The 27,724-nt window shown below is 60.2% G+C and overlaps 3 protein-coding genes across 4 annotated transcripts in view; all 3 read right to left on the bottom strand.

The window, feature by feature from the left end:
• The window catches only part of LOC104561730 (peptidyl-prolyl cis-trans isomerase FKBP1A), a 93,407-nt gene extending 80,264 nt beyond the window's left edge, over positions 1 to 13,143 (bottom strand). Inside the window, exons 1-5 of one of the 2 annotated variants that reach the window (XM_062008968.1) lie at positions 13,021 to 13,130; positions 12,837 to 12,884; positions 7,910 to 8,022; positions 6,782 to 6,934; positions 6,190 to 6,321 (exon numbers count right to left, since the gene is read on the bottom strand). In XM_062008968.1, the coding sequence (XP_061864952.1) occupies positions 6,806 to 6,934; positions 7,910 to 8,022; positions 12,837 to 12,884; positions 13,021 to 13,057 (327 nt within the window). In that variant the 5' untranslated portion in view covers positions 13,058 to 13,130 and the 3' untranslated portion in view covers positions 6,190 to 6,321; positions 6,782 to 6,805. Of the gene's footprint in view, positions 1 to 6,189; positions 6,322 to 6,781; positions 6,935 to 7,909; positions 8,023 to 12,834; positions 12,885 to 13,020 lie in introns of those variants that run through there. The other variant, XM_062008967.1, reaches the window with a different exon arrangement.
• SDCBP2 (syndecan binding protein 2) lies at positions 84 to 4,142 on the bottom strand. The gene is made up of 9 exons (XM_062008970.1): positions 3,167 to 4,142; positions 2,555 to 2,622; positions 2,386 to 2,461; positions 1,743 to 1,846; positions 1,421 to 1,582; positions 1,120 to 1,295; positions 874 to 1,045; positions 692 to 783; positions 84 to 580 (listed from the first exon to the last, which is right to left on the bottom strand). Exons 2-9 carry the CDS (start codon positions 2,606 to 2,608, stop codon positions 526 to 528), a joined length of 891 nt encoding a protein of 296 aa, XP_061864954.1. The 5' UTR covers positions 2,609 to 2,622; positions 3,167 to 4,142; the 3' UTR covers positions 84 to 525.
• Positions 13,144 to 15,902: 2,759 nt separating the features above from the next.
• On the bottom strand, positions 15,903 to 23,340 carry LOC104551192 (sodium-dependent lysophosphatidylcholine symporter 1). Its single transcript, XM_062009444.1, is given in 14 exon segments — positions 15,903 to 15,933; positions 16,124 to 16,300; positions 16,568 to 16,711; positions 16,911 to 17,023; positions 17,894 to 17,977; positions 18,167 to 18,250; positions 18,359 to 18,480; positions 18,804 to 18,894; positions 19,001 to 19,158; positions 19,527 to 19,631; positions 19,951 to 20,117; positions 20,742 to 20,866; positions 20,974 to 21,099; positions 23,254 to 23,340. Coding segments are annotated over 14 exon segments (1,614 nt in total).
• Positions 23,341 to 27,724: the final 4,384 nt, after the last annotated feature.

Genomic DNA, 27,724 nt, shown 5'->3' on the forward strand with positions numbered 1-27,724 from the left:
TCTGTGTACACGTCTGTTAGACTCTCCAAAGCTTTGCCAAGAAATAAATGTAACGATTATATTTGAAAGACAAATCCATACAATATATTTTTTCAATACAGAACTGAACCAGCTGTAACCCCCCTTGGTCTTGTTTCCCCGCTCCTGTACTCGCTCTGTGGTGGATGTAATAAACGGCGCTGGGTCTGTGTCTGCTTTGGCTGGAGGCAGCCTGTGGTGTCTGCCCCGAGCGGGGACAGCCCCAGCAGGGACAGGGTGGGGTGTGGGGACCCCAGGATGTACCCCAGCCCTGCTGAGGAGAGGGAGGAGAGGGCTGGGGGGGACGGACATGGGAGACAACAGAGGCTGGTGGTGTGTGTCCCACCGCCACCCAGCAGCCACCAGCCTCCAGGGATGAGGGGTTTTGGGATCAGAGAATCACTTTGGTTGGAAAAGACCTTGAAGATCATCAAATCCAGCAAAACCATAAACATAAACCAGCCTCTTTTGGGGATGCTGTGGAGGTCCCCTTCAGCAGTGCCGGCCTCAGAGGTCAGGGATGGAGTGGTCCATGCTCGACTTCACCAGCCCCGACGAGAGCCTGGGCACAGGGATGGGAACTCTCAGGGGGAGCCCCAGGGACCCCTCAGGGGAGGGGGTCCCGTGGGGGCACAGTGAGGTAGGGGCGGGCCCCAGGGCCCCGTGCTCTCACCGTTTGACCATGTGCTCGTAGATGACGCTGGGGATGATGGTGAGCGTGACCACGTCCCCAGCCCCCGCCAGCACCTCTGTGAGCTGCTTATCCTGCGGGAGGGAGAGAGCAGGGGGTCAGCATCCCCTCGGGCTCCCAGGGCCGGATCCTGACACCCCCCCGAAGCCGAGCACAGCCCCCACCTTCATGCCGATGACGTTCTGGCCGTTGACCTCGCAGATGCAGTGGTGGGTGAGGAGCCCGTTGCGGGCGGCTGAGCTGTCCTTGGCCAGCGACACGATCTTGCCCTTCTTCACCACGACGCCGATGTGGCCGGTGCTGTCCTTGTGCAGGGTGACGGTGCGCTGGAAGGGTCTGCGTGGGGAAAGGGATCAGCCCCAGTCCCAGCCCCGGCCCCGGCCCCGGCCCCGGCGCCGCCCCCCGCTCACCTGTCCCGCACCACCATGACGATTTTCTCGGGGGACGCCTTCCTGAGCGCCCGCTGCGCCTTGTCGCTGCTCCAGCCCGCGCAGTTCTTGCCGTCCAGCTGCAGGATCTGGTCGCCGAAGCGCAGCCCCACCAGCGCCGCCGGCGAGTTGGCCTTCACCAGCTGCACGAAGATGCCCTGGGGACGCGGCAGCGGCGGTGGCGCGGCAGCTCCGCGGCACGGCACGGCACGGCACGGGCAGCCCCCGCGCCGGCCCCCGCGCCAGCCCCGCGCCGGCCCCCGCGCCAGCCCCCGCCACTCACCTGGTCGACGTTTTTGAGCTGCAGCCCCGTCTTGCCGCGCTCGTCCTTGCACAGGTGGATCTCCCGCACGCCCGGCCTGATCTCTGCCCGCCGCAGCCCCGCGTTGTTCCCGCTCAGGGGGGCCACCAGCCGGCCCGGGGAGGGCCCGGCGGGGGTCAGGGCCTGCGGTGGAGCCGGGGGTCAGCACACGGCGGCGCCGGAGGGGGGATGCTGCGCCCTTCCCCCGGGCAGGATGTGGCCCCTGTCAGCCGCGGTGCTGGGGCACGGGGGGAAGCCCACGCAGGGGGAGCGCGATGTGTGACCCCCGGGCCCGGACACCTACGGTGCTGCCTTCTGGGAGCAGGTTCTTCTGGATCTCCTCGCTGGACAGCGCCAGCCCCATGTAGTTCTGCAGCTCGGCCAGGTTGGGGTAGAGCGCGGGCGGCTCTGTGGGACACACCGAGGGCGGCCTCAGCTCGTGGGGTGTCCAAAGCGCAGCCGTTGCCACCCCCACAGAGCCCCCCGAGGCTGTGGGCTGTAGGAAAGAAGCCCCCAAAGCCTTCCCCATCCCCCTGCACCAGGCTGAGGAGGGTTTCAGCTGAGCCCTCCTGCACCGGGAGTCACAGAATCACATTTGGGTTGGGAAAGACCTTTTAAGCTCCTGCAGTCCCAGCCTGCCCAGCCCAGCACTGACCCACAGCCTCAGCACCTCAGCCCCACGGCTTTGGGATCCCTCCAGGGCTGGGCACTGCCCCAGCTCCCTGGGCAGCCTGGCACAGGGGCTGACACCCCTCTCAGGGAAACAGCTCTGCCTCAGCTCCAACCTCAACCTCCCCCGGGGCAGCTTGAGCTTGTTTCCCCTTGTCCTGTTGTTCATTACTGAGGAGCAGAGACTGACTCCCATCTCACTACAACCCCCTGTCAGGTGGGATCGCTCCCCCCCAGGCAGCCCCTCGCCAGGGAGAGCTGATCCCAACCCACGTTACCGGTGCCCGTGGGGAGTTTTGGCTTCTCAGTGACCATGGTGGTGGGAGGGGTCCTCACCCCGGCTGCTGCCTGTGCCTGCCGAGACATGGGGTGTCTGCTCAGGGCAAAATCCCACAGAGACCCATCAGGACCTGCTCATCCACCCCTCCCCACAGCCCTGACACTGACCTGCAGGATCTGGTGGCCCTTCATGTCCTCCAAGGATGGGTAGAGCGTTGCCATTGCTGCTGCTGTGCCTGGGGACAGGACGGGGTGGTTCAGGGATGGAGTGGCTCTCCCTGAGCATCCCTGGCTCTGGGTGCCCGAGATGGGCTGTCACCTGAGGCCTCAGGTGTGACTCAGAGCCGTGTCACCGGGGCCACCACCTCCATCACTTCCCGGCAGCAACATACCAAGAGCCCGGGATGGCTCAGCTGGCAGCTCCCCGAGCCCAGCGGGGCCACTGCAGACACGGGACTGGGGTATCCCAAGGGAACAGCCCCTCCAGCAGCTCCTTGCAGCCCCCTCTGCCCCCCAGCAGCCCCCTCTGCCCCCCAGCACACCTCACACTGTGCCCATAGCAAGGCTGCACCACCCAGCCCTACCCTACGGCATCGTGTGCCCCAAAATGCATCATCCAAATCCTGGGGCATGAGGATCAAATCCAGAGCCAGCTCCAAGCCCTGTGGGAACCAGGCAGGATCCCTCACACAGCTCAGAGACAGCAGCAGCATCCCCAGACAAGCAAGACCCCAGCACAGGCAAGACCCCAGAGCTCATCCTTGTCACCCTTGGACTCACCTGCCAACAGCTCCTGGCTCCTTGTTCCTCCTCTGCCCAGCCCTGGGGTTTTATAGCCATGCCCAGCCCAGGGAGGGGCCAGGCAGCCTCAGCTGACCAACACCCCTGCCAGGTAGGGCACAGGTGAGGAAGAGGAAGGTGAAACCACAGCTGTGCAGGACCCTACCCCTGCAGGGATGGGGACAGGGGTTAGGAGGGGGATGGCTTTCAGGGGGATCGGGCACCCTGGGGGGGCAGGAATGGGACTGTGCCCCCTCCCTCTGTGTGAGCACAAGGGCACAGAGCTTGGCCCAGGAGCAGGGCTGTGGGTGCAGAGCAGCCCTGTGTGGGCGACAGGCAGCGGCTGACGGCTCTGCCCGGCGCGTGGGGCTGACGCGGCTGTCACCGTGGTGCCGTGTCCCACACCCTGCCAGCCCTCGGCTGGGGCACGTGCCAGCAGGGATAGCCCCGTGCAGTCCCATGCTGCAGCTGGAAAAAATGAGTGTCAAGCTCACCTGAGCCAGGGCATGGGGTAGGCAGGGGCATCCCAGTGCCAGGGGCATCCCAGTGCCAGGGACATCCCAGTGCCATGGACATCCCACTGCCAGGGGCATCCCACTGCCAGGGGCATCCCACTGCCAGGGGAATCCCCGGGATCACAGAATCCATGAGTGTTGGGGGCTGGCAGGGCACTGCAGAGCTCCCCCAGCCCCAGCCCCTGTTAAAGCAGGTTCCCCTCGCTTAGGGGGCACAGGAATGTGTCCAGGTGGCCGTGGCACAGCCTGGCACAGCCTGGCACTGGTTAATAATTAAAGCCAAAAGCTTTGCAGGAAGAGCAAGCGCACAGTGCCAGGAGCTTCCGCCTGGCAGTGGCAGCAGCAGAGGGCAGTGGGTGATGCTGGTGCCTCAGCAGCTCCTGTTCTGCCTAATTGAGCAGCAATGAAGGGCAGTGCCAGTGCCTGCAGAGCCTGGCCTCGACCCCACAGCACCCTGGGCGAGCTCCCAAGGGCAGCCCTGGCGGCAGAGCAGCTCCTGCTCCCTCCAGCACCTTCCCCAGCCCCTTTAAACACAAACTTTGCTCCCAAGGCCTCACTGGGCAGCTGGAACCTGCTGCCTTATCGATCGAGGCTGCCCCACTGACTGCGGCAAAGGGAGCAAAGGCTGGGCCAGAGGAGCCAGGGCTGGGCAGCGCCTCACAGTGAGCCACGCAGCGTTCACCACCTGCCCTGGCAAAGGGCTGAGCTGCAGCAGCAAAACTGGGGGGAATCACTGAGAAAAGCACCCAAAAATAACCCCCACCAGGCTTTTCAGGGCTGTGGTGACCTGGCCGGCGAAGAGCAGCTGTGGCACGTGCCATGTCACCCACGTCCAGCCACCACAGAGGCCACCAGACCTGCATGGAGCCGGGTCACTGTGCTGCTCCGGACAGAGGGACCCCAGGAGGAGGTGCCCGAGTGCCCTTCACACTCCCAGTCCAGGCTGAGTCACAGCCACAACGCTGAGATGCTGAATAGGTTCTGGGAAGGCAATTAATTAGAGACACCAGCAAGGAACCATCACCTCCCCACAGCCAGCCCCAGGCAGCCAGCCCCAGAGCCTCATGCCAAAGCCAGTCAGCACAGCCCGAGGCTGCCCCTACTGCTGCCACAGCACCCTGGGAGCAGGCACAGCACCCTGGCATGTCACCCACAGCACCACACAAGCCACTGGGGCACCTACAGCACCCTGCAAGACCAGCATGGCACCCATAGCACCCCATGAGCCAGCATAGCACCCTGGCACAGCACTCCACAAGCCACTGTGGCACCTACAGCACCCTGCAAGCCCAGCATAGCATCCACAGCACCACACAAGCCCTGCATGGCACTCACAGCATCCTATGAGCCCTGGATGGCATCCACAGCACCCTGCAAGCCAGTATGGAATGCACAGCACCCTGTGAGCTGGCACAGCACCCACAACACCCCATGAGCACATCACCCACGGCAGCCTATGAGCCAGCATGGTACCCAAAACACCCCACAAGCCCAGCAGAGCACCCTGTGAGCCCAGCACAGCACCTCACAAGTCCAGCACATCACTGACAGCACCCTGTGATCCCAGCACAGCACCCTCTGTGCTGAGTAGCAGACAGGCGAGGGGAAGAACCTCCAAGACACAGTGCTGAGAAAAGCCAGCATAAAGCATTTTTATTGCAGTAATAAAAGTGGATGGAAACCTCTCTGCAGGGGGAAGTGAAGGGCAGCAATTCCTCTGAGCAGATCCGCAGGCAGGGCTGGGAGGGGCCGGGGGGCAGGGCCAGGACAGCAGCAGGGAAGCTACACGTGGTGTGAGCCCAGGCAAGCGGCGATGACCAGCATCAGGCGGTGGGACAGAAGGGGAGGTGAGCTCAGAGCAGGGACGGCGGGGCCTGGAGGTTCCCTTTGCAGGGAGGGGGGAGCTGACTCTCCCTTCCCAGCCCCACCACCTCCCCTGGACACAGCACCCTGCCCTTATCTGCTGTTTGCCTTTTCCTTTACAGCAAGCTCACGTCAGCTACTGAACTGCCAGGGTGTGGTGGAGCTCTGATGGAAACCATCTGGGTGCCTGTGGGAGCAGGAGGGGGCAGCAGGGCACGGCAGAGGGAAGCAGGGGCAGAGCAGCTTCCCCCTCCCCTGAAATAACCCCAGAGGCTCCTTGGGGAGCAGGTCTGGGCCCTGCTGCTCCCTCACTGCTGGGCAGGGCACCTACACACAACTCCTAGCACTATGCTCTCCACATCATTCAGCCTCCACAGCCTCGCTCTGCCACAGCTTCTGCAGCAGCAGCTCCTGGTTTGAAACCATCACAAGAGATCTGCACCAGCATGAGTAACTAACAGGCTTCCTTCTGTTCAAATGACTCCTGTCTAAGGGTAGCCCATCTGTGTGCCACTGGAAAAACGTCATCTACACCTGGAACAAAAAGCAGCTGAAGGACTTGCCCCAGGAAGAGTTGAGGTTTGTGGTGTGTAGTTTAAAAAGACATAAAAACACGATACGAGGAGGAAGAGTCAGACGCAAAGCTTAGTGACCAAAGGCATTCAATCAAGGTGTAAGGTTATACAATGAGTGTTGTGGACTATCAGGAAAAGCTCCATACAAAGTCATGTGCACTCTTCTTGAAGCTGAGATTCTGGATTCCTCCATGTGCCAAACCTGGGGGAGAGAGGAGACGGCAGAGGTGGTGTGACAAAGCCACCCCGTGTCACCAGCTGCCCCTTGGCTCGGAGCAGAGCCAAGTGCCAGTTCCAGCAGGGAGCACAGACCCATCCTGAGCACACCCTGGGACCTACAGACCCCTGAGCTCAGCCCCATCCTGCCCACACACAGCAGCAGCAAGAGGGGCATGAGGAGGAGCGGACAGCCGAGCCCCACAGCAACACAAGGGACACAAGGCACGGTCAGGCAGCGCTGCCAATGCCTCTGTGGCATGGATCAGCTCTGCCAGGCTGGGAACTTGTACCACAGTGACCCCCAGCCCACCAACCTCCTGAGAGCAACTTCTACCCACAGCCAGAAACTGCCACCTCCATCCCCCCTCCCACACCGTCCCGAGACCAGGGATGGGAGCTTTGAGCCCACCCTGCTGGCTGCCAGCAGCCACTCCCCTCCTTACCCCAGGGCAGGGAGCTGGGCTGGGTCACTCCAATTTCATCAGCTCCACGTCAAAAATGAGGGTGGCATTCGGTGGGATGATCCCTGGGTGGCCGGTAGAGCCGTAGGCGTAATCTGGGGAGATGGTCATCTTTGCCCTCTGACCAACGCTCATCTAGGGCAGGGGAAGAGACACAGGGCTGTCAGGAGAGGAGCACAAGCACTGGGTGACAGGGACACAGGCCTGTCTCTGTTTGCTTTCCCACCATTGGGATGGACAAAATGGAGGGGCCAGAAGAGGAGCAGGAAGAAGGAAAGGTGGGCAGCATGGGCTGGAGAAGGAGCAGGGCCTGGAGAAGGAGCAGGGCCTGAAAGAGCTTCACAAAGGTGAAGGCAGGGAATGCCAGGCCAATCCCTCCAGCCACAGGCACCCTTGTGCCACGCTGCCTCATGTCCCCACTGGCACATGGGGCTGGTCTCTTTGGAGACAAAAGCCCCATGGGAGGGGTGACTGTCCCCTGTGCTGGGCCCTGGGGAGGCTGCAGCTCCAGGGCTGTGCTCAGTGCTGGGCACCTGACTCACTGCCACAGGGACAGTGAGGGGCTGGAGTTGGGCAGCAGAGCTGGGGAAGGGGCTGGAGCACAAGGGTGCTGGGGAGGGGCTGAGGGAATTGGGGTGCTCAGCCTGGAGGAGGCTGAGAGCTGTTTCCCTGAGAGGGGTGTCAGCCCTGTGCCAGGCTGCCCAGGGAGCTGGGGCAGTGCCCAGCCCTGGAGGGATCCCAAAGCTGTGGAGCTGAGGTGCTGAGGGTCAGTGCTGGGCTGGGCAGGGTGAGGGGGTGCACTCCAGAAGCTTGAAGGGCTTTTCCAACCCAAATGGCTCTGTGATCCTATGCCTGTGCCCACCAGCATCCCCCTGGGCTGTCTCAGCTGGGAGCAGGAGGTACCAGAGCTCCCCCAGAGCTGACTCAGGGAGAAATGTCAGCGCTGAGTCACCGCCGGGGCCGCGAGTGTTGCTGGGGCCTGGCCCTGCTCCGCTCCCGCTGTCTGGCAGGTGGCGATGCACAAGGTGATATTCACACCCTCAGCTCCCAGCAGCCAGGCTGCAAGTCAAATCAAATCAAGGATGAGAAGGAAGGAGCTACAGGGGGCACCTGAGCGACTCCTTCCTCCCAGCCGCGGATCACCTCCTGCTTGCCCATCACGAACTTGAACGGCTTGTTCCTGTCGCGGGAGGAATCAAACTTCTTCCCGTCCTCCAGCATACCTGGGGAGAGAGGGAGGGAGCCCAGGGTGACACAGCCCGTGTGACACCCCTGGCACGGCTCCTGTGCCTCTGAGTCAAAGATGTTCCTCGGGCCCAGCCTCTTTCACCCCAGGGAAGCGCCTGCACGGGACCTGGAGGGGAAATCCCCGCCCTGGGGGCTGGGCAGGACTGCTCCTGGCTGCTTTGCATTCCTCTGGGCTGGGACAGAGCACAGCTGAGCGGAGCAGATGGTGGGGGGGACAGTGCCCACCTCAGAGCACCACTGCCAGCCGCTTCGGAGGCAGCAGGATGAGGCCTGGCGCTTCCCATCCCACCAGCAAACGCACCTCCCGCTCCTTGCCATGGGCAGGCTTCCATCCTCCTGCTCCCAGAGGCAGGGCTCCTGTGCCCCAGCTCAGCTGCCACTGGCCTCCAGCCCTCCCCGTGCCCAGCTGATCTCCAGCCAAATCCCTCCCAGCCCCAGGAATGAGGACACACACAGAGGCAGCAGAGGTGCTGGAGCAGCCCCTCCGGCGCACGGTGAGGGCTGAGCGAGGCTAAATATAACTGCCCAACAAGAGCAAAGGAGGAATTTCCTCCCCTCCCCTCCTGGCCTGACCTTCTTGGGGAATCTCAGAGCCAGAGCTGCCTTATAGGAGCAGCAGCTTCACGGGGCAGCAGGGTTTGTGCTCCTATAAGGCAGCTCTGGTGCTGCGGTACCACCCTGTACAAGAGCAGGATCAAACTCTCCCCAAATGCCTCTCACTTACCAAAACACACACAAAAAAACCCCCATTTTCCTGGCTGGAAACTGCTCTAATAGTCTGGAAAAAACCATCCTCTCTGAGCTGTGTGTGGGGCACAGTGATTTCCCTTCCCCCAGGCACCGCCCGGGGCGCAGAGGAACCGCGCCTGTGCCAGGGATGGCGCCGGGCACCCGAGCCCTGCTGGGCAGAGCCGGCCACACGGCCACGGGAGCTGCTGAGCAGCACCAGGGGATGGGCACAAACACGTCACCTTGGCAGAGGCAGCGGGCACTGAGCCTGTGGGCTGTGGGAAGGTGCTGGGGTGGGGGGCTGGCAGCCCACCTTTCCCTCAGAGTCAGGTCAAGCGTTTCGTTTCCCAGAAGGCAGAAATCCTCTCTCCAGGGCTTTGAGCATCAGCTCAGCTGGTCGTGCTGTGGCCCTGCACTCTGGAATAGTACATCTGGAGGGTGTCTTTTATTCATTTCCTCCTTCCAGGATAAAGCTGCCGTGGCTGAACGTGCTCCCAGCCCTGCCTGGCACCGCTCCTGGTGCTGGCTGCCCACCAGCACTGGCAGCAGGGCCACGGGGGAGGCCTGGCCACCACCCCAGCTGACCCTCAGCTCAGCTCAGAGCCCTCAGGCCCCACAGTGAGCTACAGGGTGGCTGCAGGAGGACAGACAGGAGGGCTCGTGGTGCCACCCTTGTACCTGAGGCACCCACAGAGGAGAAACCCCGGGGCCAAGCCCTGCCCCAGGGTCCCAAGGGATGCTCGTGGTGCAGCCGCTGCCTGCAGAGGTGCCAGGGGAACAAAAGGGCTCCAACAGTGGCACAGGGGATGCTGCAGATCTGGCTCAGCAGTGGATAGCACTGCCCACCCCCGCTGCCAACCTCACCTGCCCAAATCTAGCCTCAGGAAGCATTCTGGGGCCAGCAGTGTCCTGGTTGAAGGAGGGAGGGATGAACGGACTCAGCTGGCTGCTGCAGCCTGGGGGGGATCCATCCCTGGCCCGGGATGGGGAAGGTGACACAAGAGCTTGTCCCTGCTTCCCAGCCTGGGGCTGCCTCACACCCCATCACACCAGCAGGGAAAACAAAGAGGCTCTGGTGCTTCAGAACCAGCATCCTCATCTCAGGCACTTCCTCTGCCTGAGAGGCTCCCAGGAGATTTCTCCAGCCCTGGACAAGTATGAGCAACCATTTCCTCATCCCTGCCAGCCCCCAGCGAGGAGATAACGAGATCTTAAAGCTATTACAGAGGCGAAGCATCCTCTGGCAAAAGCAGCTGCCTCACCAGAGCCCAGGAGCAGCAGCCAGCCTCTGGCACACCCCAGCTCCCTGCTTGCCACCCCCAGCCCCATGAGGAGGAGCCCTGGGCAGAGCAGGGGGCTGTGCAGAGCAGCCCCAGCTCCAGGTGGGCAGCATGGCCCTGCCAGGTCTCTGCCACACTTGGCAGCAGCAGCCAGGAGATGCAATGTGCCTCTTGGCTGCAGTTCCCAGGGCGGGCAGAGGCTGGGGAGAGCTGGGCTGGAGCAGCCCCTAAGAGAAACCTGCAGGCTTGGGGGTTTGCTGGATGCCCCCCTCCATCCCTTCTGGCCTGGGGTGCTGATCAGGGGCTCCTGCACAGAGTTGGCTTCCCAAGGAGGGCTGGGAGAGACACAGAGATGGGAGCAGTGGGGCAGGCACCTGAGGAAGGGACAGGATGGGAAACCCTTCCCCAAGGCCCTGGGATACCTGGCACCTTCCAACCCCCCTGCATCAAGCCAGGGCTGCCCAGCTGAGCTTAAACCCTGCCTCCACCAGCAAACTCTGCCACATGCTTTAGATCCCAGGCCTGGAGCTGCCCCTCAGCAGTGCTTCCCATCCCCCAGCCCACCCCAGAGCTGGACATGGGAGGGGGCTCATCCACCATTTGTCTGGCAGGAGAGAGGACCCCCAGCACAGGAAGGGAAGGGGTGCTTTGGGGAGAAGGCACCGAGCTCCCACAAGCTACCCATTGCAGTCACACCTGAGTAGGGAACATCTTGGTTGCCTGGTGCTGTGTGTGGCAGCCCCTAGGGCAACCACCCTGGCACAGCAGCAACACCCAGCCCTGGCGGTGCTCTGGGCAACTTGGGGTCTCCTGCTCGCACCCCCTTCCCCATCCACAGGCTCCTACACAGCCCTCCCACCCCATGCCAGTCACTGGGAGCCGTCCCCAGCACAGTGGGGAGCTTCAGCCCTGGTTTGAGCTTTCCTGAAGAGCCCTTTGTAGCAGATCTCACATCAAAGGCCGTTTGGGACGCGGCGCCAGCTCCCTGCAGCCATGTCCTCCCACAAAGAGCAGGGACTGAGGGAGGGGGAAAGGGTCCAGCTCCCACCACACGCCTCCACCTCGGCCATCCCAGCCCAGCGACCATCTCCCAGGGCGAAGGGCAGCTGGGCACGGAGCTGACACGGGAGCACAGCACCTCCTGCACCGGCACCACTCTGGGATGGGCGAGGGAAGGTAACGGCACCGGGCAATGGGAGGCTCCTGCCGCTGGCCACGAGCCGCTGCAGCCTCGGCAGGGCCCGGACAGAAGGTGTTGGATTGCTGCTGCGTGCCGAGGCGGGGGCAGGGGCTGCCTGCAAAGGGAACTGGGGAGAGGGGGAGGATAAAGGACAAAAGGAGACAATAATAACAAACAAACACCAAAAAGGAAATGAGGGAAGCGCTCCCACGCACAGCACAGCAGCTCGCTGCTGCTGGGGAGGCTGCGATGGGGCAGGTCGGACGGACAGCCCCGGGACGTGGGGATGGGATGGGATGGGATGGGATGGGATGGGATGGCCACGGCAGGGGCTGGAGCAGGGCGGGAGGGGAGAGCCACGGCCGGGAGCCGGCAGGAGGCTGCGCTGGCCCACCGGGAGCCACTTGACTGCCTGCCAGCCTCTCTTTGTTCTTCCACCGGCGGAGGAAACGGGGTGGCCGGGGCAGACCGAGCTGCTTCCTCTCTCTCCTGACGAGGAAATGGGATGGACGAGGGGGGAGATGGAGGAGAAGCAGATGGGTTGGATGCCTGCTGAAGCCTCCCGCCCGGGCCCTGCTCTACAGAGAGGGGCACCCCCAGACCCCACCACGGGCGAGGGTGGGAAGCGGTTATTAGCAGAAACGGCCAGAAATGGGTCGACTTGTTTTCACCCTGGAGCCCAGCCACCACCATGACGAGCCAGAGCTGTTTGAAGGGTGGCTGACAAGACCCCCAAAGCATTTTTTGGGGTCCCAAGGTTGGTTTCTTCCCCCGCTGAGCTCACAGAACACTCCTGGAGGAGCCGGTGCAGAGCAAAACCTTCCCCAGCAGTCGGGGCGGCCCCTCAGCAAAACACTACGCGTGAACCCTAAACAGCACCTCGTGTTACCCACACCGGGGTTCCCCCGTGGGACCGGTGCCCCACGCTGCCCCAAAACCACCCAGCGTGGGCTGTGGGGCTGTGTCTGCCCCACAGGCACCCCCGGTGTCACCCCCACCACGGAGGAGGGGCTGGGGGCGTGGGGATGGATGGGGAGCACGGGGATCTCTGCCAAGGGGGGCTCTGCTCCCACACTATGAACCCCAAAGCTTCCAGGGGTCTGCCCCACTGCCGTGTCCCATGGAAACACCCAGTGTGGGGGCTCTCAACCCGGCCTGGGCTGCCCCGGGACCCCCAGGGACCCCCTGGGCGCTGGCCGGGGCATGGGGGGCCGTGCCTGGGTGCACCCTCCAAACTAGGGCCGGACGCGGGTGGGAAAGGGCCCCTCCACAGACGGGGCAGCGAGAGCAACGGCTCCCACGGGGAGCACCGAGGCCTCCGCGGGGCACGGCCGGGGCCCCCCTTCCCTTCCACAGCCGCTCCTCCCTCCAGGACACAGCAGCCCCCGAGCCAGCCCTCCTGCCCCTCGGGACGGGCCAAGCCTCCCCCCGCGAAGGGCCGCGGCCCATCCGGACCGCTCAGCCAGGCGGGGCCCGGGGGGTGTGTGGGGCACCCCCGGCGCCCATCGGCTCTGCGGGTGGCCGGGCCGGGCCGTGTGTGCGGCGGCGGCGGCGGCGGGGGCAGCCGCGCCCTGCGGGCCCCGCGGCCGGCGGCACTCACCCGTGTAATGCACCACGCACGTCTGGCCGCGCTTGGGGAACGTCCGTCCTGCGGGGAGACACACACCGTCAGCCCAACCGCCGCCCGCGCCGAGACCCGCGGCGGGGCCGAGCCTGGCGCGGAGGGCAAGGAGGGACGGGGAGGACGGGAGGGAGAGAGCAGGGAAGGGCGCGCCGCGGCTCACCGTCGCCGGGGGCGATGGTCTCCACATGCACGCCCATGCCGGTGCCGGTGCCGGTGCCTGTCGCGCACCCGCAGCTCCCGCAGCCCGAGGGAGGAGGAGCCACGTGTGCGCAGCCTCGGCCGCCGCCATCGAGCCCGCCCGCCCCGGCCCCGCCCCCGCCCCCGCCCGCGGCCGCCGCCATCTTCCGCGCTCCCCCCCCGCGCCGCTCCCGCCTCCTGCCCGCCCGGCCGCCATCTTGGCACCGCGCGGTTGCCGTGGAAACGCGGGGCCCGGCGCTGAGGGAGCGCCAAGTTCCCCCCGCACCGGGCACAGCGAGCCCCCGACACCGGCCGCGAACCACCCCCCTGGGGCTCGGCTGCTGTCGGGCTCGGCCTGCGTCTCCGCCATTGCAGGGCCGGAGGAGCGCTGGGCCGGTGGAGAACTGAGGGTGCCAAGGCTGAGGGGCCGGCGCTGCCCTGCCCCAGAGCGGGCCCTCAGGCGTCTCCTCAGCTCCTGCGACCAGTCCGTGCCTCGGCTCAGAGCAGCCAGAGAGGAGAGAAGACGCTGTGCAATGGTGGCTGCTCCTCACGGGGCTGGGGGAGGTCGCAGCCGGCCCCGTTCCTGGGGCAGCTTCAACAAAAGACCTGCTGGGTTGAACAATCCCACATCCAAAAGGGCTTTCTTCTGGGAACAACGGCAACTACTTCCTTTTTTTCAGTCAAAAAAGAGTTGCTCCAGGCTCAGGGGGTTTTGCCTCAAAGTGTCCTATTTCTGTACTTCAAGGGGATGATCTCAAATGTCCACGAGGGAACAGGGAAGTTCCAAGGACAGCCAAGACACTAATAAAAAGCCAGTATTCTCAGCAAGGGCCTTAAAATGGGACAGGAGAGGAGGAGACTCGTAGCAGACAACAGGACGAAGCAAGTTTTAGTTGCTCCCGTGCCTTGCTTTGCAGCTTTTAAATGCTGAAATGGTATCAGGGCTGATGTGTGAGGCCCAGAGTCGCGATGAAAAGCAACAGGAAAAGAAGAGGCGTGCTCTCATCCTGGCTGATGAATGCTGTCTCGCTGGAGGGCTGGGCCTGCTCTCCTTACCAGGGCCAGCCATAAACAAGGATCTGAAAGGGGAAAATGCTGCTGGTGTGTGCCCACGCTGCAGCCTTTGCCACGCTGCTGCAGGCACGCTCGCACACGTCAGGCACCGCAGCCTCCTCACAGCTCTCGCCCTGGGTGGTTTGGTTTTTAACTCCTCGGCAGAACCTGCTCGTCTCACCAGCCTCTGCAACAAGCAGTACTTTGAGAGGGACGTGCCAGCCAGCTTTGACCATCCCTCACTGCTCAGGGCCCAGCCCCAGGAAAGGTTCAAGTTGGATTTTGGTATCTAAACTCTAGAGAAAGGCTTGAAAACAAGTGAACTCTGCCCAGACTGCTCCCTGCCCTCTGGATCATCTGTTGGTAGAACTCACAAGACACACAGAGAGGAAAAAGTGTGACCATTCAGATTTAGTGGTGTAAAAAAGAAATGGGATGTGGTTTGGTACACAGGTAAATGGGACAGGATTTGATACACAGGTAAATGGGACAGGATTTGCTCTGCAGCATGCCAGCAGCAGCTCCCTGCTCCTTCACAGTCCAGAAAACACAAAAGCAAGCAAACAGAAGAGAGGAAAGGAAGCAGCAGCAGCAGCCCTTTGTGCACCTGAGAGCTTGCTCTGAACGCAGCCTGCTGTGTCTGTCCTGCAGGTGCCCTGACGTGGCTCTACAGCACTGTCTCCCCCACTGAGTGCTGAGTTGCACCACAAGGCTTAAGGCTTCAAATTAATTCAGAGCACAACTGGGGAGTAATTTGCTCAGATCCTGCCAGTGTGCATCAGACTGGAGAGCTGCAAGGTCAACCAACGGTCAGCTTCAGCCCCAGCCCTAAAAATAACCAGCCTCACTCTCTGCCTCTGCACAAGGCTGAGTGTGGCTCAGCAGAACCAGCTGTGACAGGGCTAATTTCTCCTCTCCTCCCCTCTCTGCCCCCTCACTGTTGCCAGGAGAGATGTGGGGGTGCTGAGCAGCTCTCTCAAGATGCTGCTGTGGGAGCTGGAGCTATGGGCTATGACTTGAAGCAGCTCAGCTTCTCTTCTGGATGTTCATTTGATGCTCCTGCCATAACCTCTCAAAACCCAGGACAAGCTGCCAGAGCCCTCCAGCTCCCTGACTGGAGGCAGTGTGGCAGCTTCTTGTGCTGAGAAGCTCCTGGTTTCCCAGGAGTGACTGATGTGGCAAGGCCCAGGGGATGGACAGAGCTGGCTTCCACCACCCTGCTGCCAGGTATCATTGTCTCTGCACATGCTTGAAACCAACACTGGCTTGAACTTCACCTTTGTTCAAATAAATGCTCAACCCTTCCCTGTGACAGGGCAGCCTGAGCACACACCTGCACTGCCTGAGTACAGACCTGCACTGTCCTGGCAGTGTTTTCCCTAAAAACTGGTCAGAAATGGTTTCCTCTCACAAACAACCCCAGTGCTCTCTGTGGCTGCTTTCCCATAGGGCTCAGTGACACCTCTGCACGCTGGTGTGTGCAAGCAGCACTCTGGGGCTGGCAGGGGCCCTTCCTCCCAGGCACTGCAGTCTCTCCCAGAAGCAGAGCACGCATCTGCCTTGCCCAGATCTGTCAGGACCTGCCAGAAGAGCGGCGAGGCCAGGCCCTGGAGAAAGCAGCTCTGGTGAGGTGGCAGGGCTGGGGCTGCAGCAGAACCCCCTCCCCATGCTGTGGCTGCCAGCCAGGGAGAGGGAGGGGGTGAGGATGCAAACCAGGCCGTTGGGATGGGGAACAGGAAAGGCCAGGAAGCGATGAGTTTCCCCAGGGCAGCACATCCCCGCAGCGCAGCAAATCCGCCTCCAGCCGGGGCTTTACTCTCGGCTGCTGCCTTCGACCTGATGCCTGTCAGAAGGCACAGGACCACTCATGAAAGCTGGCACCTCAAAAAAACACCCTGAAACCCTTTGGAAAGTGCACCCCTCGAGAGGAGCACAGCCCCAGCACAGGGAGCTGGGCTGGACACACAGTCCCTCCCCACCATGTTTGTGTGTGGGGTGAGGACTGAAGCCAGGGTGAGGCTGCTCAAATTTACCCCATTGCCTCCATCTCCATTCTCATCTCCTTCCTCCTCTCCTCATTGATGGGGTAGAGGCAGAAGAGGATGATGGCAATGAGCAGCAGGGTTATTGGGACAGGGGCCATGAGGAGCTGCAAGGTGAGGACGATGGAGGGTTTGTAGGTGCAGTCTCCAGCACGGTAACCTGCAAAACTGAAGAGAACCGTTTTCCTTCCCCCAGCCCCACTGGGACCCCACAGAAAGGCAAACAGACACCTCCATTGCTCTGGAGTCTGGGATGGGAGGCCCAGTTTTGAGGAATTCCCACTCCTTTCTGCTCCTCTCCCAGTAGATGTTGGGAAGGTGCATTTGGATACCCCTGTGATTCATTCCATCACTTCCTTACAACACTCTGGGAAACAGCCGTGGAAAGAGCCAGTGCTGGGCTGGCAAAATGAGGGAGGTGGTGTAAGGGCTTACTGTAAAGTCAGTGTCGATATCCCCACGGCAAGGCCACCTGCAAACTTATTGAAGAAGACATAAAAGGAGTAGAAGAGAGATTCCAGGTTGGGGCAGTTGGGGTTCCTCAGCATGAAGTCATCCACCGTGTCTGGCAGCATGGACCTGGGGGCAGAGCCTGGGTGACACCCTTGGCAGCTGCACCCGCTCCTGGCCCTCCCCAGGCAGCAGGGAGAGAGCAGAGCCCCTTGCAGAGCTCCACTCTGGAGCAAACAGGCAGCCTTGGCATGTCATGGGTGCTGCTTTCCCCATCACCTTCCCCTCCTCTCTGCCTGACAAGTGGCTCAGAGGTGCCTCTGCTCACCATGGTAAGAGGTAGAGCACAGCCATGCTGCAGCCTGCTATCATCACCAGGAAGATGAAGGCCAGGAAGTTGTGCGTCACCTGGGTGACAGCTACCAGGGCTGGGATGATCAGCTGCAGTGGTGAGAGGAAGAGAAACAAAAGCACCTGTGCCAGGGGCTGCTGACAGGCAGCCTGCAGCCATCCACCAGCCACAGGCCACGCTGGCCCCTGCCCCACACCTTTCATAAACAGAACTGTTTCTGTCCCCTGTGCAGTGAGGAGGCCCTGGACAGGCTGGCACAGGAGGCAAAACCCTCCTCATGGATAAGGAAGGGTTATAGAGGGCCAGGTGCTTAAAGTGGGAAGCTGGGTGTGCTCTGACACCCAGTGCCTGTGAGGGAGGCATCTGGAGACAGAGCCTCAATGGGGTTTGAGGACCTAACTGCAACGATGCCAAATGGGATTTCCTTGCTGAGCTGCAGAGCCAGGCAGCAGCCAGGATGTGTCTGGTGAGCAGGCTGTGTCCCAGCCCCTGCCTAGCACGGTGCACAGCCCTTCCTGCCCTGCCCCTGCAGAGCTCGGGTCACTGGCATCAAGTGTGCAAGAGCCTGGAGCAGGACAGAGGCCACAGGATGCTGTCAGCAAGTGCACAGGACCCTGGTGCCTTGGTACAGCACAGCACTGCTCACCAGATCCGCAGCCTGAGCCTCAGCTCTTGGTTTGGTGATACTGAAAAGAACTGAGATCCTTTCCCCACTGTCCCAGGGCCAGTCCCTTGGCCTCCCTGCACCTGCAGAGCTCTGGGAGCCACAGCCACCCCCACCAGCAGCACCCACACACAGGGAAATGCAGAGCTGCCATCAGCTACTGCCTTAAACGTGGTAACCAGAGAGCAGGGGACACTGTGCTCAGGGCCAAGCTGTCTCCCCACAGGCCAGGAGTGGCTGGGGCAGGGCTGTCCCCTTGCAGGGCTTCTCAGTGCCCAGCCATGGGCAAACTCACTGCCAGGCCCAGTGATGCTGCTGTTTTCTTTCCAAATCTCCCCAAAAACCACTGCCACAGGGGAATAGAGAGAGAAGCTGTGACCTGAAGAGAGAACCAAAGGGGAGTCTCAGCAAAGCCCTCAGGACATCCAGTCTCTGCCTGGGTGAGGTCCTTGCTGATGGGCAGAAGCAGTAGCAGTGACTCCAGGAGGCTGAGCTGCCTGTGCCTGAGGGCTAGGGTAACCCAGGGACCATCCTCCTCACCAGGGAGCTCTGCCCATAGCTCACTTACCAACATGATAAGCACTAAATGCTGGAACTTCCCAGCCAGCCCTGCAGCATGAGTACAGAAGAAGGCAAAGATCCCCTGTGTGATCTGGGAAAGCAACATGGAGATGTTCGTGGCTGGGGGTCTCAGGTTCTCTGTCTGGGTTACTTGCTTGGACATCTCATCCCCCAAGCTCTGCCATGGCAGCTCTCTCACCTGGAAAGCCAGAGATGCAAAGAGGAAGCCACACAGCAACTGGGTGTAAGGTTTGTGTCCCATGATCATCCTGAGGCAGCTGGCAAAGGGCATCTCAACCTTCCCCAGGGGGCTGAGGAGCCCTGAGAGGAGAGACAGACAGCAGGGCTGGAGCTGGAGCTGCCAGAACAACCGTGGCAGGGTGGGAGGCAGAGGAGGACTATGCTGCTGCATCTGGGGAGAGCTGCAGACCCTGGCCCAGGCCACACTCCCCCCAGGAGCTCCCCAGCAGCCAGAACCTTCCCTCCCCCAGTGCATCTCCCTTGTCTAGCACAAACTGAGTTGGGTGTCAGTGTCCAAGCTCATGTTGTGTTTCTGAGCCCCACGCTGCCCCTCACACAGCAGCCTCACACCTTCCTCTGCAACCCCATCCTCACCACTCCAAACTGCACCTCCATGGACTTACCAGGCTGCTCCCTGACTCCAAAGACAAGAATCAGACAGGACACGCAATAGATGGAGCCCAGGACCAGGGATGCAAACACATAGGCCCTGCGCTGGAGGAGAGGCAGTGCAGTGTCAAAGCAGGTACCACACAGAGCTGGCAGCAGGGCCAGCAGCACTCACCCCAGAGCTCACAGGAGGAGCTGGGGCAGCCCTTACCGTGTTCTCCAGAGAGCCTGTGAGGCTGGAGGTGCTGCTGTTGGGCAGGGTCTCGTTCAAGACATAACAGCCATTGATTGTGGGGGCATGGTAACTGCCCACCATCTGCCCCTGGATCGCAGACCCCAGGAGCGTGCTGAACACCTCCATCCCCATTCCTGCCAGGGTGACCAGGAGAGAAACCTCAGACCCACTCCCTGGCTGCTGGGACACATCCCTCAGATCAGGTAAGAGACCAGCTTTGGGAGTGGAATGGGAGGCACCAACACCCAGAGCTGCTGCAGAGCAGGCCTGTTTCTGCTCTGGTTCTTTCCCTTGGCTCCAGCAGTAAATGTTTGGAGCTAATAAATCTGGGTCCTGACTTCCCCAGGGAAGATACACATCTAAGAAGTGTTTCTGCAGGTAAGTTCTTTGCAGAAGATGACTGGTTTCATATCTCTGGTTGACTCCATCTGCTCTTCAGCTTGTTCAAAGCCTCTGGGGAGGGTCTCCCAGGGATGGGGGCTGTAGGGGCACAGACACTTACTGTAGGCAGTGGCTGAGTCACGGTCCCTCTGAGTTCCTCCCAGGAACATTGTCAGGGAAGAGTAGGGCACGTGGTAGCACTAGGGAGAGCACAGTTCAAACCCAGCTCCTGCTTTGCCAGTCACAGCCCCCCTCATTCCTACACACAGCAGATGACCCTGCCTCGTGTGTCACCCCTGCACACAGGCAGCTCTTCACCCTCTCTGTGATTTGCTCCTCTCTCACAAAGCAGTGATGGAGAAGTTCACATCACCACACTCAGGTGGCCCAGACAAGTGTCCACAGCACTGTCCCCTGCAGGGACAGTCTGTGCCATCCTGCATCCCTCCCTGAGCCCAGCTCGAGCTCTCCTACACTCTGCTCCAGGTCCCTTCCTGGGGAGGTTGGGCTGGGATTCCCCAGCTGGCTGTGTCCCCATCTCCTGCTGAGTGAGTCAGCCCCAGGCCCCAGGTTCCTTACAGTCATGCAGGTCTGGAAGAAGCTGTACATGAGCAGGTACCACAGGAATTTCAGGGAGGCTGGGGTGGCATCTGAGAGGGTGAACCACATCATGCAGTAGCAGAGCACCCCAAAGGGCATGGAGCATGCAATCCTGGGGAGGAAGCAGAGTGGCTCAGATAAGGTGCTCACACTTCTCCTTGCACAAGCTGAGCCATGTAACACGGCCTCTTCCTCAGCTCCAGCACCACTGCAAGAGCAACATCTGTGAGAGGAAGCAGCTTTGCTCAATTCTGTGGCCATCAGTCAGGCTGGGGGGGGCTAAAAACAAATGTTGAGAGGAAAACTAAGTCGTCCAGTGTTTATTCTTAACTACTTCAAGTCCTTGCCCTGCAGCAGGACCTTGGGGGCAGTGACAACCCTCTTCCGTGCAAGATCTGCCTGTGGTTGCAGCCTGGGGAGGAGCTCCTGGCACAGCTGACCACCAGACCCTGCAGGTGCCACCACATAGGACTCTCAGCACCAAACCCCACAGCCTCAAAAATATGAGGCCCCAGAGAAACAACAAGTGTGGGAGTTTGCAGCACACTCCTCTTTCACTGCAACGCCATATGGACTCCAAGGCAGCTTATGTTATCTTTAGTGTCCCTGTGACATGCTCTGTAAGCCACAATCATGTAAAACTCCCTGTGAGGAGTCCCAGCTGCCTCCTTGTGCAAGCTCTGAAGGAATCTGAGTGCAGCAAAGCCCCTCCTGAGGCTCCAGCCTGGACACTCACCATGGGACCAGCTTGCCATACTTTGTCCTTGGGCTCTTGCTGATCAGGAAACCAACAGCAGGGTCAGTAACAGCATCCCAGGCTCTTCCAAGGAAAATGATCAAGGAGGCATGGAATGGCTCCAGCTGAGGGGAAATGGGAACCACAGCTCCAAGGGGAAAGAGATCCTGGGCAAAGGCTGTGAGCAGGCTGTGAGCAGGCAGCACCATGCCCATCTCACATGGGCACTCACCTGCACGACGTCCAACAGGAAGATCTGGAGGAAAAAGCCGAGCGCGTTGCTGGTCATCTGGTAGGGAATGCCCCCAGCAGCATAGCAAAGCTTCCTGCAGAGGGGCAGGCCTGGCTCCTCCTGCAGCTGGGACACCAGACAATCAGTCCCTGCCTCCCACCCACTCAGCCTCTAGCCACTGCTCAGCCCATCTTCTGCCTTCTCTGAGGGGCTTTTTCAGACCTTGAAATGTGTCACAACCTCACACCCCAGCACACACACAGCTGTCCTTTGGCTGGACATCACCTGATCCCCACAAGCAGTGTGGGCACAGCTGTGGGGTGCTGTGGGGTGCTTCTGCATCTGCTGGTGAACTTGGTGGGTCAGCTTGGCTTCCTACAGGTGATCTGCCCCTGGGCAGCAGCCTGGCTCCTCAGCAGCATTTCACGTCTCAGGGGTCTCTCCCCAGGGCGCTGGGCACACCAGCAGCATCTCTTCCTCTCTCCAGCCCACCAGCCCACATCCATTCCTCATCCAGCCAAAGCCCCAAGCCAGGAGCTGATCAGCAGCCATCTGCCCTGTTTGTTCCCTTTGGGCTTGTCTTGTCACCAGGGCCACATCCCTGGTGTTTCACCTTGATTCTCCTCCCAGGCATCACAGGCTGCTAAGGTAAATGAGGTACATATCCAAAGCCAGGCACAGAGCTGCCTGCTGAGCTGGTCTAACGTTGTCCTTTCCTATTCTATTCAACCACAATCCAGTGCTTCAAGTTCTTTAAGATTAAAAAGTACAACCTGCATGAGGCTTAAAGGGACTGTAGCAGAGGCAGCCTGAGGAGAGAGACTGCAAAGGCAGGGCCCAGGGGATTTCTGGAGATCAACAGGGAGAGCACAAGGGAGGTTTCAGCAGGCAGAAGGGCTGATGGCAAAGCCCCTGTTTTACTTGGATGTGGTTAGCTGCAGTAAATACCATACCAAGCCTCAAGCACCTGGCAAGTTCCCAGAGGCAACCTACAGCACTGACATCCTCCCAGCCCTGAAATGAACCTGCTGCCTATCATGATACACCTCTGCCTCCCAGCAGACAGGAGTGTGCTATTGCTGACACAATGCCATTGGCTTGAGGATACCTTGTCTTGCCACGCCTTGGCTGAGGCTCAGGCTCCCACACTCATCAGTGACTCGTGTTCCTGGTCTGCACCATGTTCTGGCTTTCCTGATCACTGAGCAGCTCCAGCACAGCTCAGAGCAGGGCAGGCAGGTCGCTGTCCTGCCCCCAAAACACACACAGCCCTTTCTGGAAAGAAGTGGGAGGCCACCCCAGGCAACAGGCCTGGCCCAGACATGGCTATAAAAGGCTGTGAGCTCCTCTTCTGCAAGAGCTCTGCAGAGGAGCAGGGGGTGAGGAGGGATGAACCCTTGGCACGGGGCAGTGGTACAAGAGGCTGGGCTGAGGGACAGACTGCAGAGTCACAGGGACAGCAGGGAACAGGGAAATCAAGTCAGGAATCTCTTCAAATTCCCACTTGCCCTTATCTCTTGTGGGCATCCCCAGTGTGGTTGGGCTGCAGACAGCTCCCTGCCACTCACAGCCACCCTCGAGGGAGGACAGACCTTCACTGGAAAGGTACCAGGAGCAGTTCCCAAACCCAGGCACAATCTCATAGAGCAGCATTCCAGAAGGCACTGTGTTTCCCTCACACAGGGACTGACATTAACCCCTCCACAGCCCATACCATGGCCAAAGCACTGCTGCTGCTCTGCCCAGCAGGCTGCAGGGCCCAGCTGCTTTGTGCACAGCCAGGGGAGCAGGGTGCCTGCTTTCCCCTGCCAGGGACCTGCAGCAGCCTGCTTGTGCCTCTGAGTTTCTGCCTTTCAGAGCAGGTGCTGAGAGCTGGGTCCTTTGTATTTCAAATTGCAGAGCAGCCCTGTCCCACAGGGATGGCTGAAGCATCAGGCTTGTACCACCACCCAGGAGACACTCACACAGCACCTCGTTTTCACAGCAGTTCTGTTCCTGAAATGACAAAGGCATTCTTTCTCTGCCAGCCTTGGTTCCCTTGGTGCTGTCAGCAGGCAGGGCAGCACTCTGCACCTCTCTGCCCATTTCTCTTCAAAGTCAGCAACGACAACAGAACAGCCTTGCTCTAACAATGTGTTCCCGAGCTTGAGTCATCAGCACTTGCAAACACCCCCACAGCCCTGGGCTGCTGGGTGCGGGCAGGCTCTGCGTGGGTGCAGGCTCCTAGGGGAGCTGTGCACAGAGAGGGGGGAAAGCAGCACCCTGGAACACTGAGCTTACCTCGCTGCAGACCACTCTCCTGTGGGGGAGAGCTCTTGCTTGGGTTGACCCAGCATCTTCTGGAAGCATGACTGCAGGCCTGACCATGTCCTTCAGCAGCACGTGGTGGGGGAAGCAGAGTGCACCGCAGGCACAGATCAGAGCTGGATGGCGACGTGACAAAAGTGATGATACAACACCTGCAGGGCCCCAGGAGGGAGATGATGGAGGGGAAGTGATAGGTCCTGAGGGAGGAGCATGACAGGACCCTGCCCATGGAGGCAGGAAACTTGTCAGGGCTTGTGGTACAGCACACTCTCAGGGCAGTAGTTCCCAGGCTCTCTGCAATCAAGTGGAGAGATTCGGTGCTCTTCAAGGGTGAAGCTGGCTCCAGCACTTCCTCCCCATCCCAGGGCGGCTGCCACGCTGAGATCTAAGGGGTGAAGTCCTTTACGTGAGCTACAGACTGCAGGAATACGCTCAAACCACCCCAGGATTCCTGCCTCAGCACCAGCAACCATCAGCTGCAGAGAAGCAGCCTGTGAGACCCAGAGTGGGCAACCAAAGAGGCTGGAGCACCCTGGGAGAGGGCAGCGGGAACAGGCAGCTTCTCACCCCAAGTCACTCCCCACCAAAGTCCAGGTAGAGCAGGAGCCCAGCTCTGACTCCTCGTTCAGGGCTGTGGAAAGCCCCTGCCCCTTTGCTTTGCCCTGGTGCCAGGTGTTGGCACTGCCCTGGCCCAGGGCTGTGGCAGAGAGCAGGAGGTGTGGGGGTACGTTTTCCATTCTCTATGAAGTGAGACCTGTAATTACCAACCTCCCTCAGCCTCCCCAAAGACAATGCACATCCTACAGTAGCCTTTTAGCCTGGAGACAAGAAATGTGCTTTTCTTAGTCCCTCTTTACACTCCTCCATGGCCCGTGGAGCCCAGCACGCTCAGCATCACACACCAAGCACGACTCCCACGTGAGGAGCAGCGGGAGCAGTTACTCAGCGCTGGCTGAGTGGGAGCAGCTGAGTTCCCAAGGCAGCAGCGGTGCTCGCAGCACAAAGCCCATCACCACCAGCAGCCCTTGGCACAGCAAAGGCACAGGCTGAAATCTGCTCCAGAGGGACAGAAAGCAGACAGCAACAGGCTGGCAGGAGAGGGATGGCACAGCCACTCTGCCCCCTAATCAGCTGCTTGGCATGTCTGGTCTCTCCAGGCAGCTCATGAAAAACAGGCAAACTCAGCCTCCAAGAGTGAGCTTAGATGCAGAGGCCAGAGCAGAGGAACACAGGCAGACCCCTCCCTGTCCTCCTCCCAGGCTGCCAAGAGCCGTTAAATCCGCCTCAGGGTCTCTGCAGCCCTCGGGGAGCACAGGAGCCCCATCCCGTGAGCGCCATCACAGCGCCCATAGGAACGTGCATCATCTGCAGCTCAGGCTGGGCCAGAGGGGGTTAATCTGAACCTGGATCCCGCAGGCTGAGTCAGAACTTGGTTACTAAGCCCCAGTACAACTGAGTCAGTGGCTCCTCAGTGCTGACATCCCAGATAACAAATATCACTCAGGCTGGAGCGCAGCCAGCAGCGGGAGCCAAAGCCCCGTCTCCCACCAGCACATCCCAGCCTGTCTCTCCATGAGAAAGCAAAATACATCTCTCCCCCACCCAAGGGGAAACTCAAAAGGACAGATGAAGAGCTGGGGGTTGTTTTTTTTTCCCTGGGCCATTTTGTACCTACTCACCACACAATTATGTTTGGACAGACACCAGGTACCTTGGGAAATTGTACTTGGCACTTAATCCTCTGGCTCCTTGGCACTCACTTACTCTCCAGGTGCAAATAGCTGCATTTTCTGCTCCTGGATTAGAAAGCCAACAAATGGCCAAGAGTTACCTCCCAGAGTAGCTGTGCAGCTCCCACTCCTTGCCTGGATGAGCGTGCAGTTACCTCCAGCCCAGGAAAGCTTTAGTTCTGCTCAGCCCTGAACCCTCCCAAAGCCTCTTCTCAGTGCCCAGTGCCCTACAGGAGATGGCATCGCCTGCTGGGTCCAGCCAGGGTGCCAGGATTGCTGCTGCAGCGTGGGGAGCTCTCAGCCTGCCCCAGCTTTGTGCTGGAAGGGCAGATTTCAGTGCAAAGCACCAGTCTCACTGTTAGTCACTGGGGCTATTGCTGCAGGCAATGAGCTGCCTGATACCACTGTGTGCCAGGGCCTGAGAGCGCACCCAGGCAGCTCACCCTGTGCAGGGGGTCTGGAGGCCGCCTCCTCCATCACCGTGCTGAGCTTCTGCTGTCAGCTGCTTGCAAACGAGCTTTGAGAGGACAGGAGGAGCACTCAGCATCGCTGCAGCTGCACCATCCCTCTGCTGTACTCAGAGCAAGGCTCAGAGAAGCCAAAGCTCTGCAGTTTAAGACACAAGGTCGTGTTGGAGTTTACTCACTGCAAAGGAAAGGTCCCTTCTCCAGACTCCCCTTCTCAGAGGCAGGAGGATGACACCTCATCTCTCAAGGCAGCCCAGGGCCCAGGAATGCAGGATACAGACAGCCCCCATCCAGCCACGCTGCTGCAGCTTCTCTCAGGGTTCTGTGACCCAGGGATGGGCTGCTCAGGCCAGAGAGCTTTCCCATTGAAAGGAAAAAAGAAGTCCATAGCCAGCAAATGGGGGGTTTTTTTGGCACAGAAGCAAGTGGCAGCATTTGGATACGTTCCACTAGCAAGTTCCCTGAAGGTTTGTCCCTCCTTGGTGGCTCCAAGCACAGCCAGCTCTCAGGCTCCACTCAGCACAGCTGCCTTCTGCTGGGGTGGGAGTCGTGACTGCAGCAGCCAGCGAGGTGGGTGAGAGGGGAGAGGAAGGGCTGGTGCTACTGCAGGGCCTGTAGGCCAATAAGGAGTTCATTTAATGAAGAGCCATGAGAAGTACCTGAGTAAATGAGAACATCTGGAGTCTCTTCAGGAACTCCCAGCGCTGGGACAGACGGGCTCAGTGCAGGCAAGACAGAAGAGAAGGGAGAGAAAGCATTTAGGAACGGAGTAAATAAGTCAGAAAGTGAGAAGTCAGTAAATGGAGAGGTGATTGGCACAGGAGCTGTTGAGCTGCCAAAGGTGTGGGCCTGCTGCATCATCAGTGTGACAGCACTCACTGTGTAACTGGGAATCCTTTGGAACAACTCCTGCTACCAGGGATCCAGAAAGGATTGCCCTCCCTGGCTCTGTTGGGGTCAGCAGGATCCCTGCTGCCAGGCAGCCCCAGCACCCACCAGCCCCTGGTTCCTGCAGCCCCCATGGCTGGGGGGATTCCAAAGGCCTGGGGCTGAGGGCCATGGGTCAGTGGTGGCTGTGGCAGCCCTGGGGGATCTGTTGGTGAGCTTAAAGGTTTATTCCAGCATTAAATGATTCTGTGATCCTGAGACTTTGGGCTGGAGAAGAGAAAGCTGAGGGGAGATCCTCAGCAACCTAAAGGATGGGTGTTGAGAGGATGGGGCCACTCTTGTTCTGTGGTGCCCAGTGCCAGGACAAGGGGAAATGGGCACAAGCTGGAACACAAACAGTTCCTTAAGGAGGGCTGTAGGGATGAGACTGGCTCAGCAGGGCCCAGCAAGCAAGGAATTAGCAATGCCTCCTTCCCTTTGCACCACACAGAGCACCAGCACCTACGTTCCTTGTTGCTGAGCCTGAAGGACAGGTACAGAAACACACAGCTGGGAGCAGATTGCTCTGAGTCTTGAAGCACAAGAGGAGCTGGAAGGCTTTTCCTTCATCAGGGAGGTGGCTGGGTGGCCAGGGAAGCACAGCTGGCAGCAGGCATGGCTGAGAACCGGGCTCCAGCTTCCCAGCTCTGCCTCGAGTGGCTGCCAGACCCCCTTCCTGGGATGGTGGCAGGTGCCAACCACACAAGTGCCAGTGAAAACCCTCAACCTGGGAAGAAAATCAGTTTTGTTGCTTAGTTAAATCTGTCTGAAAATTACCAGTCTCCAGCTACAAACGTTCTGGTTCACCAGCAGGAACAAGAGTGTTCTGCAGCAGCTCTTTCACAGCAGCTCCTGACACAGGCTTGCCTGGAACAGCAGGCTCCTGAGCATCCCCTGCTGCTGCCCGAGGACTGCACGGATGTCACAGCTCCTCCCCTCGCAGTGCTGGGCTTTGAAGAAACCCCTGCAAGCATCTTGTTTTAAGGGACTGCACCACCAACCCCCCAAACCAGTTCTCTACTGTAACTGGAGTCAGAAGAAACATCAACTCCAGGTCCTTTTCCTTGGTGACAAAGGATCCCCAAAGCAATGCTGCTATCAAAAGAAAACCTTCTGCCTCAACTTCTGAGGAGCAGAGCAGGGCAGGAGCACACCGACATCCTTTCAATCACTCCTCTAAGGGAAGACACCAGGGCCTGCAGACCCACCCAAGAAGCAGCTGTGGCACGAAGCTCACTTTCTCCTTGTGGAAAGATTCAGCCTTGTCCAGCGACGAGGAGCAAAGACCCCGTCACCGGCCGATAAGGGCAGCTCGTTACT

This window comes from Colius striatus, chromosome 16, assembly GCF_028858725.1.
Source record: "Colius striatus isolate bColStr4 chromosome 16, bColStr4.1.hap1, whole genome shotgun sequence".
Lineage (NCBI taxonomy): Eukaryota > Metazoa > Chordata > Aves > Coliiformes > Coliidae > Colius > Colius striatus.